We start from the raw sequence: 20587 nt of genomic DNA on the forward strand, positions 1-20587 counted from the left end.
ACGCACGGAGTTTGGCCTTGTGGCCGTGTTGTTGGGGTCTCGGGTCGTTGGAGCTGCGCTAGCGCGGGTTCAGCTGGCGTGATTCCGGCAATCTGGCTACAAGGTCCGATTCTTTCAACAGGAAGTCAGAGATGCCTCAAAATCAACAGGAAGTGACCAGAAGCTATCATCGCAATTTCTCCAGAAATTACATTTTCTAGTATTAATTGTCCAGCTTTTTTCCCACACCTAAATGTGCGACACGCTAATATGTGTACGTGTGATGAAGACGAACACGCAGACATTTGATCGTTAGATCGGTTTTATTGTATTTCATCAAGGAAGCTTTGCCGCTCTTGTCAATCATGACACTTTGGAGGGAAAAAAACTCAGCCTGCGAGACATTCCCCTGCTTGAACATGCCCATTTTATCATTTTTTTTTATTATTCTGATTGAGCAAGCGCAGTAGTGAAGCACAACGACTAAAAAAAACAAAATGTGCAGTACAAAGCAAGCGTAGGGAACATTTATTTCCAAACTTTCATGATTTTTGGGGGGGACTTTTTAGTCAGGTCAAAGCCCCGAAACATCAATTTAAATATGTTAACAAAACATTTACATCAGAAGTCTTAAGTTTGATGTTAGTCTTTGTTTTTGGAATCTTTGTTGGTCTTACTAGTGGTATATAAGGCAGCAAAGTGTGTTACTTCAAAATCTAAATAAAAAAATAAGCAATTAGCACCAAAACTGTTTTTTTCTGAAACGTAGCGATGAGCACCTCGTCCGCAAAGGAGCGAGCGATCGTGCGGCGCGTCCGTTTAGATGAGGAGATCGTTGTCCACGTCCTCTGGAAATACACAAAATATGATTCGTTAATACTGGCTGCCGTTGATGGCGATGGACCAACCAGAGTTGCTTGAAAAATCATACACAGCACACAGTAACTTTGGCATATCATATTAAATTAATAAAGAGGTATGATATCGGTCATCCAATATATCGACCAGATATCCTGATATATAATGTATATATGTACATATTGGCCTGGTATAGCATATATGTATACATATCGGCTGATATATCGGGATATTGGCCCGATATATACGATATATGTTTTATGTAAACATATTGGCGCGGTATATCATAAATATATAGATATCGGACCGATATATCGGAATATCGGCCCGATATATCGGCCGATATGAGCGCTCTTTTTTTTTTTTTTTTTTTCAAGATCAGGCATGTGCCAATATGTTAAAAGAACTAATACTAGCTGTTTGAGTGCCGATCTTAAAAAGCTCGACCAATATGTCAGCCGGCCAATATATCGGGCCGATATATGGATGTTTCCAAAATTGGCCGATAATCGGATAAATTTTACTGAAACTGTTCACTGTTTGGTTGATGATCTTATAAAGGTCAATTGATATATTGGCTTGGCGGGATATCAGCCCGATATACACGATATATTTGTTATGTGTACATATTGGCCCGGTATATCATAAATGTATAGATATCGGTCCGATTTATCAGGATATCGGCCCTGAAAAATCGGTCCAATTTATCAGGATATCGGCTCGATATATTGGCCGATATACACACTTTTTTCAAGATCAGGCATGTGCCGATTTAATGGAAAAACTCATATTAGCTGTTTGAGTGCCGATCTTTCTTGAAAATCTTGACCAATATGTCAGCCGGCCAATATATCGGGCCGATATATGTATTTTTTTCATAATCGGCCATCTGTCAATATATAGCCGACATAATAGAAGAAATGTTATCTTTTTGAGTGCCAATCTTTCTTAGAAATCTCGACCCAAATGTCGGCCGGCCATTCCATTTCAAAATTTTAAGATCATTTCTAACTCATGTTAGCTATTTAGGTGCTGATCTTTCTTAAAAATGTCGACCGATATGTTGGCCAACTAATATATCGGGGCTATATGTCGACTTTTTTCAAGATCGCACAATATCAGCCGATATAATAGGATAACTGTTGTGTTCACTGTTTGGGTGATGATATTTCTTATACAGGTCGACCGATATACTGGGCCGATAGATGGACTTTTTTCAGGATCGGCCAATATATAAGAACAACTGTTATGTTACTGTTCTGGTGATGACCTTTGTTCATTGTGATTTTGCACCACCTAGTGGCGTGTAATAATAATAATAATAATAATCAACCTGGTTTCTTATTTCTCCCCCTCAAATATCATCTTAAATCGACTCGAGACATTGTTGAAAATCCCATATAGGTCGACCTTTAATCAGAACAATCTAATGTTTTCGAGAAACGGATTCTCGGCCCAAACGGATTGGATGTCGATCGACTTCAGTGGCGGTACTGAACTGCTTGTTTGGGGATAGAATGGATTACAACGAAGGAAAGTGCCGGAAGTAGTAATCTACTCACGCTCCTTGATGCCGAAGCATGCGGCCCACTCCTCCAACGCGATGTACTTGTCGCCGTCGGCGTCGCATTCCTCAAAAAAGCGCGTGGTGCAGTGCTCCATGGGAATGAGGGGGGCGCGCAGGGGGGCCAGCTCGGTGTGGGTCAGGTAGCTGCGTGGCAGTTCAGTAGATTTGATTAAAGCTTATAATTTACGTCAACATTTTGAAGTTTTTTTTTTTTTTGAATTTATACTAGGGCTGTCAAACGATTAAAATTTATAATCGAGTTAATTACAGCTTAAAAATTAATTCAAAGCATCTATAAAATAAGCCAAATTTTTCCGTAAATTATTGTTGGAATGGAAAGATAAGACACAAGACGGATATATCCATTCAACATACGGTACATAAGTACTGTATTTGTTTATTATAACAATAAATCAACAAGATGGCATTATCATTATTAACATTCTCATAAAGCGATCCATGTGTAGAGAGACTTGTAGTTCTTAAAAGATAAATGTTAGTACAAGTTATAAAAATTTTATATTAAAACCCCTCTTAATGTTTTCGTTCTATTAAAATTTGTAAAATTTTCAATCAAAAAATAAACTAGTAGCTCGCCATTGTTGATGTCAATAATTACACCATGCTCACTCATGGTACTAACTAGAGTTGTTCCGATCATGTTTTTTTGCTCCCGATCCGATCCCGATCGTTTTAGTTTGAGTATCTGCCGATCCCGATATTTCCCGATCAGATTGCTTTTTTTTGCTCCCGATTCAATTCCAATCATTCCCGATAATTTTTCCCGATCATATACATTTTGGCAATGCATTAAGAAAAAAATGAATAAAACTCGGACGAATATATACATTCAACATACAGTACATAAGTACTGTATTTGTTTATTATGACAATAAATCTCAAGATGGCATTTACATTATTAACATTCTTTCTGTGAGAGGGATCCACGGATAGAAAGACTTGTAATTCTTAAAGGATAAATGTGACTTCGTATATTGTGACTAAATATTACCATCTAGTGTATTTGTTGAGCTTTCAGTGCATGATACTGTAGCCATGCCCAAATGCATGATGGGAAGTGCAACCATGACTGTGCGTAGTGGCACCAATTGATATATCTTCTCTGCGTTGGGAAGTAACATAGGGTGTTAAGGAAAAGATCAACCACTACCGTTCTTCCCCACATTGCTTCCCACGATATTTCTAATTGTTGAGAGAGGGATTTTAAGGCTTTACCCAATTAAAAAGAGGCTCCAAAGACTGCCAAAATTCTCTCTACTCATTTTACGCTGCCTGTTAGCTCTATATATAGGTAAAACGGCGCCATTATAGATTGAAAGCGACAATGCGTGAGTGGGTCGTGCAGCGCATGTGTTAATTGCATTTAATATTTTAACGTGATTCATTTTTAGAAAATTAATTACCGCCGTATACGCGATAAATTTGATAGCCCTACTTTAAGCCAAAACTAAAGACTAAGGATGAATGTAAGACATTTTGAAATTGGAAAACGATTTAATTACAAAATATATATATATATTTAAAAAAAAGGCATGTCCGATATTTTTTTGCCGATTCCGATACTTTCAAAATGACGTGATCGGACCCAATCGATCGGGACTTCTTTAATAAGTACTTTATTTGTTTATTATAACAATAAATCAACAAGATGGCATTATCATTATTAACATTCTGTTAAAGCGATCCATGGATAGAAAGACTTGTAGTTCTTAAAAGATAAATGTTAGTAGAAGTTATAGAAATTTTATATTAAAACCCCTCTTAATGTTTTCGTTTCATTAAAATTTGTAACATTTTCAATCAAAAAATAAACTAGTAGCTCGCCATTGTTGATGTCAATAATTACACCATGCTCACTCATGGTACTAACCCATAAAATCAGTTGGACCCAAACGCCAGCAGAGGGCACCAAACACCAAAAACAAGTAACAAGCGGACATGACACTGTACTGTCATTTTAGTCTGTTTGAGCGGGGCATGTGTGTTAATTGCGTCAAATATTTTAACGTGATTAATTTAAAAAATTAATTACCGCCCGTTAACGCGATAACTTTGACAGCCCTACTTTATACAACATGGAGTTGTATCGTACATAATAAAATCTGACGTTTCAATCCCTCAGAAGAAACAGACGTGCGTGCATACCCGTCGGCGGGGTGCATGTCCAGCTGCTTGAACTGCCAGTGCACGGGGAAGATGTACATGTTGTAGTTCTTGACAAAGTCATGAGCCAGCAGGTCCAGGGTGTGTTCGCCCGCCTGTAGCCTCTTCTCGTTCTCGTAGATCTTCTTCACCTGCAACGTCCATGTCGTCAATCCTGGCTGATATTAACCGACTAGATTTGCTCGAAAATTCGACTGTTTTGACTCTGATCGCGCAGCAACGGTGGCGTATTACCACTTTGAACATTCAAACTTGAGGAAAAACATTGACCGTAGACATCACCACTATTGACGTGTGACTTCGTCATTCTTTGCGCGACGCCTTACCAGAGGGGGCCGAGCTTCATTTAGTAATAGCCGAAGACGGCACACGCTCAAGTCGGATTTAAGCTTAGTTTTAGGTTGAAAAAGTACGAAAGCTGTACCGCATTCAAACAGGAAGGATTGTCTCAGGAGTGATTTGTTCAAGGATTTAAGGTAAAAAATTTATTTTTCGTACCATGCATGCATGATTGAAGCATTTATTCGCTGGAAATTTCTTCTTTGTTTACACATGGAGGCGGCTAATTTTCGTAACTGACTAGCCTCATAGTCTACTTTTAACCAAGAATCAAGACTGTTTTATGTCATTATCTATGAAGAATTCAGGGATTTAAGCATTTATTCACAAGACTACAGCAGAAAAGCTCCTTTTACGCCAGGCGGGAGCTAGCCTCATTCGCTAACATAGTAGCATGGTACTTCGTCAATATACGTAAAGGAAACCCTAACTGTTCGGTTTCTTGGCTTTTAACCAAGAATCGAGACTGTTTTAAGTCCATATCGATGAAGAACTCGTGGATCTAAGCATTTATTCACAAGAATTTTTGCCAGAAAAGCTCCTTTTACGCCAGGCGGCCCCTAGCCTCATTTGCTGACATAGTAGCATGGTACTTCATCTGTACACAGTGGGGCAAATAAGTATTTAGTCAACCGCTAATTGTACAAGTTCTCCTACTTGAAAAGATTAGAGAGGCCTGTAATTGTCAAAATGGGTAAACCTCAACCATGAGAGGCAGAATGTGGGGGGGGGATCACATTTTTTGATTTTTAAAGAATTTATTTCCAAATTAGAGTGGAAAATAAGTATTTGGTCACCTACAAACAAGCAAGATTTCTGGCTGTCAAAGAGGTCTAACTTCTTCTAACGAGGCTCCACTCGTTACCTGTATTAACTCATTATCGATATAAAAGACACCTGTCCACAACCTCAGTCAGTCACACTCCAAACTCCACTATGGCCAAGATCAAAGAGCTGTCGAAGGACACCAGAGACAAAATTGTAGACCTGCACCAGGCTGGGAAGACTGAATCTGTAATAGGTAAAACACTTGGTGTAAAGAAATCAACTGTGGGAGCAATTATTAGAAAATGGAAGACATACAAGACCACTGATAATCTCCCTCCATCTGGGGCTCCATGCAAGATCTCACCCCGTGGCGTCAAAATGATAACAAGAACGGTGAGCAAAAATCCCAGAACCACATAGGGGAACCTAGTGAATGACCTACAGAGAGCTGGGACCACAGTAACAAAGGTCAGTATCAGAAACACAGTGCGCCGCCAGGGACTCAAATCCTGCACTGCCAGACGTGTCCCCCTGCTGAAGAAAGTACACGTCCAGGCTCGTCTGCGGTTCGCTAGAGAGCATTTGGATGATCCAGAAGAGGACTGGGAGAATGTGTTATGGTCAGATGAAACCAAAATAGAACTTTTTGGTAGAAACGCAGGTTCTCGTGTTTGGAGGAGAAAGAATACTGAATTGCATTCGAAGAACACCATACCCACTGTGAAGCATGGGGGTGGAAACATCATGCTTTGGAGCTGTTTTTCTGCAAAGGGACCAGGACGACTAATTGTGTAAAGGAAAGAATTAATGGGGCCATGTATTGAGAGATTTTGCGTGAAAATCTCCTTCCATCAGCAAGGGCATTGAAGATGAGACGTGGCAATGATGCCAAACACACAGCCAGGGCAACAAAGGAGTGGCTTTGTAAGAAGCATTTCAAGGTCCTGGAGTGGCCTAGCCAGTCTCCAGATCTCAACCCCATAGAAAATCTGTGGAGGGAGTTGAAAGTCCGTGTTGCCCAACAACAGCCCCAAAACATCGCTGCTCTAGAGGAGATCTGCATGGAGGAATGGGCCAAAATACCAGCAACAGTGTGTGAAAAGCTTGTGAAGACTTACAGAAAACGTATGGCCTTCGTTATTGCCAACACAGGGTACATAACAAAGTATTGAGATGAACTTTTGGTATTGACCAAATACTTATATTCCACCTTGATTTGCAAATAAATTCTTTAAAAATCAAACAATGTGATTTTTTTCCACATTCTGTCTCTCATGGTTGAGGTTTACACATGTTGACAATTACAGGCCTCTCTAATATTTTCAAGTGGGAGAACTTGCACAATTAGCGGTTGACTAAATACTTATTTGCCCCACTGTACGTAAAATAAACGCTAACTGCACGGTTTCTTTGCTTTTAACCAAGAATCGAGACTGTTTTATGTCCATATCTATGAAGAAATTGGGGATTTAAGCATTTATTCACAAGAATATTCACCAGAAAAGCTCCTTTTACGCCAGGTGGCCGCTAGCCTCATTCGCTAACAGTATATACTGTATTGTATAATAATAATAAGGGATATGTTCTTCTATAATAAGTTGTGATTGTATATAGATTTTATTAATTATCTATTTACATATATACAGTGCCTTGCAAAAGTATTCGGCCCCCTTGAATCTTGCAACCTTTTGCCACATTTCAGGCTTTAAACATAAAGATTGAAATTTAATTTTTTTTTTCAAGAATCAACAACAAGTGGGACACAATTGTGAAGTAGAACAACATTTATTGGATAATTTAAACTTTTTTAACAAATAAAAAACTGAAAAGCGGGGCGTGCAATATTATTCGGCCCCTTTACTTTCAGTGCAGCAAACTCACTCCAGAAGTTCAGTGAGGATCTCTGAATGATCCAATGTTGTCCTAAATGACCGATGATGATAAATAGAATCCACCTGTGTGTAATCAAGTCTCCGTATAAATGCACCTGCTCTGTGATAGTCTCAGGGTTCTGTTTAAAGTGCAGAGAGCATTATGAAAACCAAGGAACACTCCAGGCAGGTCGGACATACTGTTGTGGCGAAGTTTAAAGCCGGATTTGGATACAAAAAGATTTCCCAAGCTTTAAACATCTCAAGGAGCACTGTGCAAGCCATCATATTGAAATGGAAGGAGCATCAGACCACTGCAAATCTACCAAGACCCGGCCGTCCTTCCAAACTTTCTTCTCAAACAAGGAGAAAACTGATCAGAGATGCAGCCAAGAGGCCCATGATCACTCTGGATGAACTGCAGAGATCTACAGCTGAGGTGGGAGAGTCTGTCCATAGGACAACAATCAGTCGTACACTGCACAAATCTGGCCTTTATGGAAGAGTGGCAAGAAGAAGGCCATTTCTCAAAGATATCCATAAAAAGTCTCATTTAAAGTTTGCCACAAGCCACCTGGGAGACACACCAAACATGTGGAAGAAGGTGCTCTGGTCAGATGAAACCACAATTGAACTTTTTGGCCACAATGCTAAACGATATGTTTGGCGTAAAAGCAACACAGCTCATCACCCTGAACACACCATCCCCACTGTCAAACATGGTGGTGGCAGCATCATGGTTTGGGCCTGCTTTTCTTCAGCAGGGACAGGGAAGATGGTTAAAATTGACGGGAAGATGGATGCAGCCAAATACAGGAACATTCTGGAAGAAAACCTGTTGGTATCTGTACAAGACCTGAGACTTGGACGGAGATTTATCTTCCAACAGGACAATGATCCAAAACATAAAGCCAAATCTACAATGGAATGGTTCAAAAATAAACGTATCCAAGTGTTAGAATGGCCAAGTCAAAGTCCAGACCTGAATCCAATGGAGAATCTGTGGAAAGAGCTGAAGACTGCTGTTCACAAACACTCTCCATCTAACCTCACTGAGCTCCAGCTGTTTTGCAAGGAAGAATGGGCAAGAATGTCAGTCTCTCGATGTGCAAAACTGATAGAAACATACCCCAAGCGACTTGCAGCTGTAATTGGAGCAAAAGGTGGCGCTACAAAGTATTAACGCAAGGGGGGCGAATAATATTGCACGACCCACTTTTCAGTTTTTTATTTGTTAAAAAAGTTTAAATTATCCAATAAATTTTGTTCCACTTCATGATTGTGTCCCACTTATTGTTGATTCTTGACAAAAAAATTCAAATTTTATATCTTTATGTTTGAAGCCTGAAATGTGGCGAAAGGTTGCAAGGTTCAAGGGGGCCGAATACTTTTGCAAGGCACTGTATATGTGATTATCTTTGGTGATTTTTGTGCATCTAGTGTAAAATCTGACACTTTTACAGCCATTTTAAGTTGTATTATACTTACCGGTATATAAAAAAATGAATTGGGATTTTGTAAGGGAACGACTTTGAAATTTTTTATGCCGCTGCTCATGGAGACTCATATATGGCTAAGGTAGGTGCCCGTTTTGATTTTTGCTCGATAGCAGTTTTGGTTTTGAAATATTTGAAGTTTTTGAAAATAGGCCCCCGACGAACCGGCCCCGTTTCCCGTGTCATGTTAATAGGTTATGAAGTCTATGCATTGACAACCCTCCGACTCTTCTAATGGCTTTGTTTTTCAATGAAAAAGTACTGTATTTAAAAATAAGTAGGGAGGGGGCCTTTGCGTTTCTTTTTCCCACGTTGCTGTGAAGAGTACGTATACAAAGAGCCCGCTAAGGGAGATATCCGACCTCGGGAGGCGGAGTCAATGTGGGAAGTTGGTAACCGAGTGTCAAGTTTAACTCTCGTTCCCCCTCTTCGAGCATTTGGGTGTGCTAGACTCACCCTCAGCTTCTGCTTCTCGGTCAGCAGGTTGTTGTCCTCGTCGCGCTCGTACAAAGTCACCAGGACGTTCTTCAGCCAGTCCCTCATGCGCAGGGGGAACTGCGTCAGCTCGTTGTCCATGCACGGCTCAATATCTGCAAAAAAATAAAATAAATAAATTACTCTCTATACTTGTGTACAGGTTGCACCAAGGGTGTAGGTTTGCATAAAGACGGTAGGGACATAACACTAGCAACTTTTCAGGATGATCAAATTGTCCCCACCAACTTTTAAGCAACCTTATTTGCATTATATAATGACTTTAGTTATATAGGTCATTTAGATTGCCTCCCTATATGTTGTAAATATTCACATTTTATTTGTTTTTCTATGCATTTATTTTTTATTTTTATCTTACGTTTTTTAATTAAAGCAACACTTTTCACTTTTGGTCAATTTTAGTGATGCCGGTGGACAAAAGCGGTAGTGTTTTGCCTTTAGGAAGACTGTGTTTCCCATGAGGATCAGCGCACACCCGCACAGTGTCGTAAAATCACCAACTAATTAAAAATCAGTCACCCGGTCGCCTGCAGATAGATGAAACGTTTCTGTTTCCAGAGGCTGTGTAAAGGATGAATAGTAATAAGGTAATGAATCCAGTTGTGGCTATAGCATGACTATAGCTTATGACGGTTAGCATGTGGCTGACAAGTTCGGTTGAGAGGGGCACGGGCGACACGCTAGCAAGTGAAAGCCAGGCCAATTTTTATTAGCCTCCTTTTTTCCCCTCCTCAGACAAAACTTTTTGTCTCTTTTGTTGCTTTGCCATCTTTGCAGAATTTGCGCGAAAGCGATCGCATCAACTTCCTTTTTTATAATGAATGGGGAAAGGCGGAGGTAACGTATGCCGTAAAGCAGTCAGCATATTTGTAGTTTTTTTTTGTGTGTGGCAGGATTCCTGCCACCCTCCTTAAAGTTAATTAGTGCCAGTGAAAGCGACACAGAACCCCTCAAGATATAAAAGAAGTGTCGTTCAACTAGTTGTATTTGACATATTATCACAAATGTTATGAAAATATTTTATAAGGGTTGAAAAGTTACCTAGTGTTGCTTTAAAAAAGGGAGGAAATTTCGTAAACATGCTCTTTTTTTCCCTCAATTTTGGATTTAATCTTAGGGCAAAAGACAAATTTAAAAAAAAGGAAATATTATATTCTTTTCCTATTTCTGGACTATGGAAATTTGCCATCAATTTTGTTTTTGTGAAAAACATGAAGTCGAGGCACATGATTTACTTTTGCGGGCCAAATAAAATGATGTGGTGGGCCTGATTCGGCCCTCGTGCCGCAAGTTTGACTTGAATTTTACCTTTGCAGGGCCCGATGTAGTCCAGGTGCAGCTTGTGGCCCTTTTTGGTTCCCTCCAAGGCGCACTTGGTGGCGAAGAAGTGACAAGAAGTGTCGTATGTCTTGTTGTCAGTGCCGCAAACCTAAAAAAGAAGAGCGTAGAGACTGTTCCTTTTTTGTTTTATATTAAATAACAGTAAATAAAAACAAGAAAATGAATATAGAAATTGTTTTTATTTAAAATACAAAAGTATCTGTTAAAAATATGACTAAATGAATTGAAAATATTTTGTGTTTTTTCAAGTAAAAATGTCAAATTAGCTGCTAGCCCTCCCAGTTCAAATGTGTTTGATGTTTATTAGTGACAAAAGTCATTTTTGATGGGACGTCTATCGCCATCGTTGGCAGTTATTCAACGGCGGGGTCGACTCACGTGCTCAAAGACTCCCTCGGCGGGCGCGCAGGTGGACGGGTCCTGACACACGCACACGGGGGTGTTGCTCTCGTCCACCTCGCACACTTTGCCCTTCTTGCACTGGTGCTGCAGACATGGGTCTGAAAAAAATAAAATCACCCAAACACAAAATGTTAACGACAACAAATATGATCATGGAGCAAGTAGTATAAAAATATTACAACCAAAATATACAGAAAATGTTTTTTTTTTTTTTTTTTAAATGAAGATACTGAAGAAAAAATATACAAATTCAGTTCAAATATTTTTAAAAATGAAACCAAAAGAAGAATTTGGCAAAAAAAAAAAAGAAAACTCATAAAATTAACTTCACTCCCACAATAAAAGTGACCTCAACACTCCAAAATCTAATGAAATACACCATAAATCTTAAAAAAAACCACTGGATTAGACCGTCAATGGCAGCCAATGACGATCCTGTAAAGGGTTAGGGGGCCACGCCCATACCATTTGGACTAATGGTGGAAGCAGGGGCGTTACCAGGGAGGCGCAGGGGTGGGCAGTGCCCACCCACGGACACGCTTTGCTCACCCAAAGAAAACTGGGTGTAGTACTAACGGCATTCTGGGCACTGCGTATGGTATCCCATTCATATACAGTGGGGCAAATAAGTATTTAGTCAACCACCAATTGTGCAAGTTCTCCTAGTTGAAAAGATTAGAGAGGCCTGTGATTGTCAACATGGGTAAACCTCAACCGTGAGAGACAGAATGTGGAGAAAAAAAAACTGAAAATCACATTGTTTGATTTTTAAAGAATTTATTTCCAAATTAGAGTGGAAAATAAGTATTTGGTCACCTACAAACAAGCAAGATTTCTGGCTGTCAAAGAGGTCTAACTTCTTCTAACAAGGCTCCACTCGTTACCTGTATTAATGGCACCTGTTTGAACTCATTATCGGTATAAAAGACATCTGTCCACATGGCCAAGACCAAAGAGCCTTCGAAGGACACCACAGACAAAACTGTAGACCTGCACCAGGCTGGGAAGACTGAATCTGCAATAGGTTAAACGCTTGGTGTAAAGAAATCAACTGTGGGAGCAATTATTAGAAAATGAAAGACATACAGTGCTGCTCAAAAGTTTGTGAACCCCCTCAACATTTTGGAATTTTCTATTATTTCAACCTGATTTCCTAATCAATCAATTCAGTAGTTTTTTTTTGTTTTTTTAACAGTTGTGTTGTCGAGACTAAATTAAAAAGAGTTTTCATCAACTGATGTAGGTGCAAAATTGAACTGTTTGGTCACAACCAAAACCGCCATGTCTGGCGAAAAGTCAACACTGCATACCACCAAAAGAACCTTCTCCCAACAGTGAAGCATGGAGGTGGGAATGTCAAGATCTGGGCTTGCTTTTCATCCTCAGGACCTGGACAACTCCACATAGTCCAGGGAATCATGAATTCTGAGGAATATTGTCAAATCCTAGAACATAACCTGACGCCATCTGTTTTGAAGTTAAAGCTTGGCAGAAGGTGGATCATGCAACATGATAATGATCCAAAGCATTCCAGCAATACAACCAAGGAATGGCTGAAAAAGAAGAAGATTCGTGTTCTGGACTGGCCCAGTCAAAGTCCTGACCTAAATCCCATTGAAATGCTGTGGCGGGACCTGAAGCGAGCAGTTCATGCCAGACGCCCATCAAACCTCTCTCAACTGACTGCGTTCTGCAAGGAAGAATGGGCAAAAATCCCCCAAAGTAGATGTGAGAGGCTGATTAGTCACTACAGAAACCGTTTGGTTGAGGTAATCTCTGCAAAAGGAGGCGCAATATCCTATTAACTGAAGGGGTTCACATACTTTTGCACACATGATATCTGAGTTTTTCTTAAATCAACCACTTTTGTTAAATAAAGAATGACAATATAACTATTTCTTTTGTTTCAGTCCATTATTTGGAATGTCAGTATTGTGGATTTGGGTATAATTTAACATTTAATAAGGTTATTTTAGTTTTTTTTTACAAAAAATCTGACCATCGCTGTGGGGTTCACAAACTTTCGAGCAGCACTGTACAAGACCACTGATAATCTCCCTCGATCTGGGGCTCCATGCAAGATCTCACCCTGTGGCGTCAAAATGATAACAAGAACGGTGAGCAAAAATCCCAGAAACACACGGGGGGGACCTAGTGAATGACCTACAGAGAGCTGGGACCACAGTAACAAAGGCTACAATCAGTAACACAATGCGCCGCCAGGGACTCAAATCCTGCAATGCCAGACGTGTCCCCCTGCTGAAGAAAGCACACGTCCAGGCCCGTCTGCGGTTCGCTAGACAGCATTTGGATGATCTAGAAAACGACTGGGAGAATGTGTTATGGTCAGATTAAACCAAAATAGAACTTTTTGGTAGAAACACAGGTTCTCTTGTTTGGAGGACAAAGAATACTGAATTGCACCCGAAGAACACCATACCCACTGTGAAGCATGGGGGTGGAAACATCATGCTTTGGGGTTGTTTTTCTGCAAAGGGACAAGGACGACCCCCCCCCCCCCCCCCCCCCCCCCCAAGTAAGAATAATGCCCACCCACACCTGGCATCCTGGTAACACCACTGGGTGGAAGTGTTTCTCTTTAACCATGGCATTTAAAACAAAACAAACAAAAAAACAAACAAACAAAAAAAAGGCAGTTCTCAATTCTTTCTCACTCTCAGTGACATCGTCGTCTTCCAGCTCGATGGCCTCATCAAAGTCGTCGGTCTCCACCTGCACCGGGTTGACTCCCACCTCCTCCTCCTTAGCCTCCTCCTCCTGCAAAGTTTTAAAGCTTTAGAGCCCGTCAAGCCCACACAAATACTTGACTCGCCATACACAGTGGGGAAAATAAGTATTTAGTCAACTACTAATTGTGCAAGTTCTCCCACTTGAAAATATTAGAGAGCCCTGGAATTGTCAACATGGGTAAACCTCAAACATGAGAGACAGAATGTGGAAAAAAAAAAACAGAAAATCACATTGTTTGATTTTTAAAGAATTTCTTTGCAAATCATGGTGGAAAATAAGTATTTGGTCAATACCAAAAGTTCATCTCGATACTTTGTTATCTACCCTTTGTTGGCAATAATGGAGGCCAAACGTTTTGTGTAAGTCTTCACAAGCTTTTCCCACACTATTGTCAGTATTTTGGCCCATTCCTCCATGCAGATCTCCTCTAGAGCAGTGATGTTTTGGGGCTGTCATTGGGCAACACGGACTTTCAACTCCCTCCTCACCCTGTGGCGTCAAAATGATAACAAGAACGATGAGCAAAAATCCCAGAACCACAGACGTGTCCCCCTGCTGAAGAAAATACACGTCCAGGCCCGTCTGCGGTTCGCTAGAGAGCATTTGGATGATCCAGAAGAGGACTGGGAGAATGTGTTATGGTCAGATGAAACCAAAATAGAACTTTTTGGTAGAAACACAGGTTCTCGTGTTTGGAGGAGAAAGAATACTGAATTGCATTCGAAGAACACCATACCCACTGTGAAGCATGGGGGTGGAAACATCCTGCTTTAGGGCTGTTTTTCTGCAAAGGGACCAGGACGACTGATCTGTGTAAAGGAAAGAATGAATGGGGCATGTATCGAGAGATTTTGAGGGAAAATCTCCTTCCATCTGCAAGGGCATTAAAGATGAGACGTGGCTGCGTCTTCCAGCATGACAATGATCCCAAACACACAGCCAAGGCAACAAAGAAGTGGTCCGTAAGAAGCATTTCAAGGTCCTGGAGTGGCCTAGCCAGTCTCCAGATCTCAACCGCATAGAAAATCTGTGGAGGGAGTTGAAAGTCCGTGTTGCCCAACGACAGCTCCAAAACATCACTGTTCTAGAGGAGATCTGCATGGAGGAATGGGCCAAAATACCAGCAACAGTGTGTGAAAAGCTTGTGAAGAGTTACAGAAAATGTTATTGCCAAAGGGTACATAACAAAGTATTGAGATGAACTCTTGGTATTGACCAAATACTTATTTTCCACCATGATTTGCAAAGAAATTCTTTAAAAAAATCAAACAATGTGATTTTCTGGGGTTTTTTTTCACATTCTGTCTCTCATGGTTGAGGTTTACCCATGTTGACAGTTACAAGCCTCTCTAATATTTTCATGTGGGAGAACTAGCACAATTAGTGGTTGACTAGATACTTATTTACCCCACTATACCATTGACAGAACTGGACGTCCAATTCAGTTAAAATGAATTGGCTGTCTAGCGCCGTCAATGGCAGCCAGTGAGCTTACATATTCAAATAGAAGATTTTGCTAGCAACCTGTTGGTTTCTTTTATTAATGAATTAATTTATTTTTTTAATCAGTGACACCTTTTTCAAACGACATATTGATACTTGGTGGGATCATATCGATAACCTTTTGAGCTATAAAGTATTGCGATTTTTCACTTGATTTTCACACCATTATTACCAACTATCATGACATATGTATGGCAAGCCGGCAGTGAACGGGTTACAATTGTGAGACTCGACTAAGGTTTTTATTTGCGAGCGAGCGAGGAGGACACAGAGTCCTACTGGCCCGTTTCCAGAAGATCCCGCCCTGAAGGAAGACGAGGGCCGGCTGGCGCTAGACCGCTTTTTCCAGCTGCGGTCTTGGCGGCTTCCTGTACATTCTGTCTGGCCGAGTGGGAAGAGGCTTCCTGCCGTTTCTTCACAAGGACAGTCTCATGACATCATCGGCAACAGCTGCTTTTGCCTCATTTCAACATCGACGTACGGAAAAACTTGGGCTGCCATATTTAAGGAAGAGAATTTTTTAGGGGGTTTATTTTGCCTTTTTTTCCCCAATTAAAACATCAAATAAGCTCTGCTGGTCGGTAACCTTATACCAGTACTTCTCAAATAGTGGGGTGGGGCACATCCACTGAGTGGGTGGCAGTGGCGCTCTCATTTTCAGCATAAACGCAGTATTTTTGAACCAAACAAGAGCACAAAGCAAAGAGCACTGGAGATATGAAAAGCTAAGACGAAGAAATATGATGCAGCATATGTAGCATTTGGCTTTTGGCTTTGACTTTTAGTACAGTGAGAGACGAGGAAAGACCAGTCTGTTTACTTTGTCTAAAAATGTTCGCAGCGGACAGCAGGAATTCTTTTTTTTTTCAGCGAAAAAGTGCCAAATATTGCCAACAATCGTCCCGCTTTGTCAGTGTTACGTCAGTAAACCAGCGAGCACTGTCAGCATCACATAAGGAGGCGTACCAATTTGCTCAATGCAAAATAACCAAATACAGGGTGACCCAAAAAAAACGGGCCCCAACTCTAATCAGGCCACGTTTCTTAGTGTTTTGTCCGAATGAAATGAAACTTTGGTCTTAACTAGTTTATTATATTCAAAACATCACATCAAAACACTAGGGTCTTTGGCTTTTTTTTCTCCGTTCTACAGCATATGTTCTAGATGGCCTCCATTTAGCTCCATGCATTTCTTGAGGCGCAGCACAAAGTTGTCCATGACGTTCTTACAGACTGAATTGGTAATGGCTCTCATCTCCTCCCTGATGGCTTTCTTGAGTTCCGTGATGGTTCTGGGTTTCCCTGCGTAGACTCTGTCCTTAAGATAGCCCCAAAGAAAAAAAATCTGGGGGGCTTAGGTCCGGGCTATGGGGTGCCCATTCAAAATCAGTCTTGAGACTGATCACTCGGCCTCCGAAGTTCTCTTTCAGCCAATCTTGGGACAGGTTTGAGGTGTGAGAACTTGCTCCGTCTTGCTGGAACCAGAACTTGCTCATGAGCGAGGGGTAGATGGTCTGGAGCTCATTCTTGAATGTTTTGAGGACCTCCACATACCGCTCCTTGGTGACTGTCACTGCTGCGCCAGATTCTTCGATGAAGATTGGTCCAATGATGCCTCTGGCCGAGATTGCAGCCCACACCTTGCACTTAGGAGAGTGCAGGGGCTTGGTGGCTACTTCATTAGATGAAGCCCACTTCCATCTTGATGGAAAGGCGAACTCCAAGACAAATGTCTTCTGGGGGTCCTCCAGACCCAATGAAGTAGCGCCTCAAGAAATGCATGGAGCTAAATGGAGGCCATCTAGAAGATATGCTGTAGAACGGAGGAAAAAAGGCCAAAGACCCTAGTGTTTTGATGTGATGTTTTGAATATAATAAACTAGTTATGACCAAAGTTTCATTTCATTCGGACAAAACACTAAGAAACGGGGCCTAATTAGAGTTGGGGCCTGTTTTTTTTTTGGGTCACCCTGTATTACAGCAAAGGAGGTGATACTGGCCGCAGCAAGAATAAAAATTGTCTCTCCGTCCAATGACACCGTTGTTTTTGTTCTATTATTTTTTGTTTTTTTTTTCAGTCTAATAGTTTGGCATATTGTCCTCTCAAGTTAATGTTGCTAATCAATTTGAATTTATGATTATTTATTGATTTGATTTGATTTTTTTCAGTGTCAAATGTCAAATGTCAATTTTTTTTTTACTTTTTTTCTTCTTTAATATTAAAAAAGGACACAATGTTATGCAGAGGTGTACTTATAATGATAAGAATTTTATAGACAGATGATACTACAGTATATTTACAGTGGCAGCAAAGTTGGGGGGGGCAGAACGTTTACATCTTCCTGGAGGGGGCGTAACAGAAAATAATTGAGAAGCACTGCCTTATACCATATGGAGGACCGGGAGTGCAAAAATTCAATAAATAAATACACAATTAAATAAATAATTAAAAGTGTCATTAAAATGCTTCTATTTCAATATTTATTTATTTCAATATTTATTTCAATTTTTATTTATTTATTTCAATTTATATTCATTTATTTTAATTTTCATTTATTTATTTCAATTTATATTTATTTATTTCAACTTAAATTTATTTCAATTTTTATTTATTCATTTTAATTTTTATTTATTTCCATTTATATTTATTTCAATTTTTATTTATTTATTTCAATTTATATTTATTTATTGCAAATTTTTTTCTGGTATCGACAGAATTGTATCTCTTTTTGAATTGACAGATATTGCAGTCTTTGGCATTGATGTACGTGGCATTATAGAACCATGAAAATGCAGTTGATTGCTAAACACTGCAAAGAAATGGCTAAAAAATGCACAATACGTTTCTCTTTTTGCAAAAAACTAAAGGAAAAAAATGCACAAAAACCAGCAAAAAACACAAAAAAATGTAAATAATAGGTCAGAATAAATAAATATTTATTTATACAAATAAGCTCTGCTGGTCGGTAACCTTATACCCATCCCTTCTAGTATTGACAGAATTGTATCTCTTTTTGAATTGACAGATATAGCCGTCTTTGGCATTGATGTATATGGCTATATTTGGCATTATAGGCGTGGAAAACAGGAAGAACCATGAAAATACAGTTTATTGCTAAAACCTGCAAATAAATAGCAAAAAAAAAATGCAGCAATACGTTTCTCTTTTTGCAAAAACAAAAGGAAAAAATGCCAAAAACCAGCAAACAAACATGAAAAAATAAATACAGAATAAAAACAAAAAACACGCAAAACAAACCCACAAAAAACCTGGAAAAACATTCAAAAACTGAGAAATTACAGAGCACCTAAAGGGACATCAACTGTAATAAATTTAAACCATATGGTGCGCACCAGTTAGTATGTAGTGTGCACTAGAAACTATTTGGTGCGCACCAGATTGTACACTTCACATACTATCTGATGCGCACGGAAAACAATCTGGTACGCTCCAGATATTTTCAACTGCGCATCAGATAGTTTGTGGTGCGCACCAGATAGTTTCTAGTGTGCACCACATATTATCTGGTGCGCACAAGATTGTTCTAGACAGCACCAGATTGTTTCTAGTGCGCACCACATACTATCTGGTTCACACCAGATTGTTTTTCATGTGCACCAGATAGTTACTAGTGCGCACTAGGCAGTATGTGGTGAGCACCAGATTGTTTTTATCGTGCACACCAGATTGTTTCTAGTGCACACCAGATTGTGTCTAGTGCGTACCACATACTATCTGGTGTGCACCAGATTGTTTCTGGTGCGCACCAGATTGTTTGTAGTGCGCACCACATACTTCCTGGTGCGCACCAGATTGTTTGTAGTGTGCACCAGATATTTTCTAGTGCGCACCAGATAGTTTCTAGTGTGCACCACAAACTATCTGGAGCGCACAGGATTGTTTCTCATGTGCACCAGAGTTTCTAGTGCGCACCACATACTATCTGGTGTGCACCAAATTGTTTCTAGTGCGCACTACATACTATCTGGTTCACACCAGATTGTTTCTCATGTGGACCAGATAGTTTCTAGTGCGCACTAGATAGTATGTGGTGCGCACCTAATGGTTTCTCGGGTGCACCACATACTCTCTGGTGAGCACCAGATTGTTTTTATCGTGCACACCAGATTGTTTCTAGTGCACACCAGATTGTGTCTTGTGCGCACCACATACTCTCTGGTGAACACCACATTGTTTCTAGTGTGCACCTCATACCATCTGGTGCACACTAGATTGTTTCAAGTGTGCACCATATAGTTTCTAGTACGCACCACGTACTATATGGTGCGCACCAGATTTTTTCTTATGCGCACCAGATAGTTTCTAGTGTGCACCACATACTATCTGGTGTACACCAAATGGTTTCCTGGGCGCACCAGATAGTTTTTAGTGTGCACCACATACTATATGGTGTGAACCAGATTGTTTCTAGTGCACACAGATTGTTTCTCGTGCGCACCAGATAGTTCCTAGTGTGCACCACATACTATATGGTGCTCACCAGATTGTTTCTAGTGCACACCAGATTTTTTCTCATGCGCATCAGATAGTTTCTAGTGTGCACCACATACTATTTGGTGCGCACCAGATAATTTTTAGTGTGAACCACATACTATCTGGTTCACGTCAGATTGTTTCTCGTGTACTTCAGGTACTCTATCGTGCGCACCAGATTGTTTCTAGTGCACACCAGGTTGTGTCTAGTGTGCACCACATACTATCTGATGCGCACCAGATTTTTTATCATTCGCACCAGATAGTTTCTAGTGTGCACCACGTACTATCTGGTGCGCACCTGATGGTTTCCCGTGCACACCAGATAGTCTATAGTGTGCAACAGATACTATCTGGTTCACGCCAGATTGTTTTTGTCATGTACACCAGGTGGTTTATCGTGCGCACCACATACTATCTATGCGCACCAGATGGTTTAAATGTATTTTATTACTGTTGATGTCCCTTTTGGGGCTACGTAAGAAAATTGCAAAAATCATGAAGAACCTCCTGTTTTATTTTTCTGAAAAATCTAAAC

At 40.2% G+C, this 20587-nt stretch overlaps 1 protein-coding gene across 1 annotated transcript in view; it reads right to left on the reverse strand.

Moving 5' to 3' along the window:
* Window positions 1-267: 267 nt before the first annotated feature.
* The window catches only part of sparc (secreted protein, acidic, cysteine-rich (osteonectin)), a 35154-nt gene continuing 14834 nt past the window's right edge, over window positions 268-20587 (reverse strand). Inside the window, exons 4-10 of the mRNA XM_057850703.1 lie at window positions 13976-14078; window positions 11277-11398; window positions 10866-10986; window positions 9519-9652; window positions 4571-4719; window positions 2400-2548; window positions 268-827 (exon numbers count right to left, since the gene is read on the reverse strand). Of these exons, the coding sequence (XP_057706686.1) occupies window positions 799-827; window positions 2400-2548; window positions 4571-4719; window positions 9519-9652; window positions 10866-10986; window positions 11277-11398; window positions 13976-14078 (807 nt within the window). The 3' untranslated portion in view covers window positions 268-798. The remainder of the gene's footprint in view (window positions 828-2399; window positions 2549-4570; window positions 4720-9518; window positions 9653-10865; window positions 10987-11276; window positions 11399-13975; window positions 14079-20587) is intronic.

The sequence above is a fragment of the Corythoichthys intestinalis genome, chromosome 11 (assembly GCF_030265065.1).
Source record: "Corythoichthys intestinalis isolate RoL2023-P3 chromosome 11, ASM3026506v1, whole genome shotgun sequence".
Classification (NCBI taxonomy): Eukaryota; Metazoa; Chordata; class Actinopteri; order Syngnathiformes; family Syngnathidae; genus Corythoichthys; species Corythoichthys intestinalis.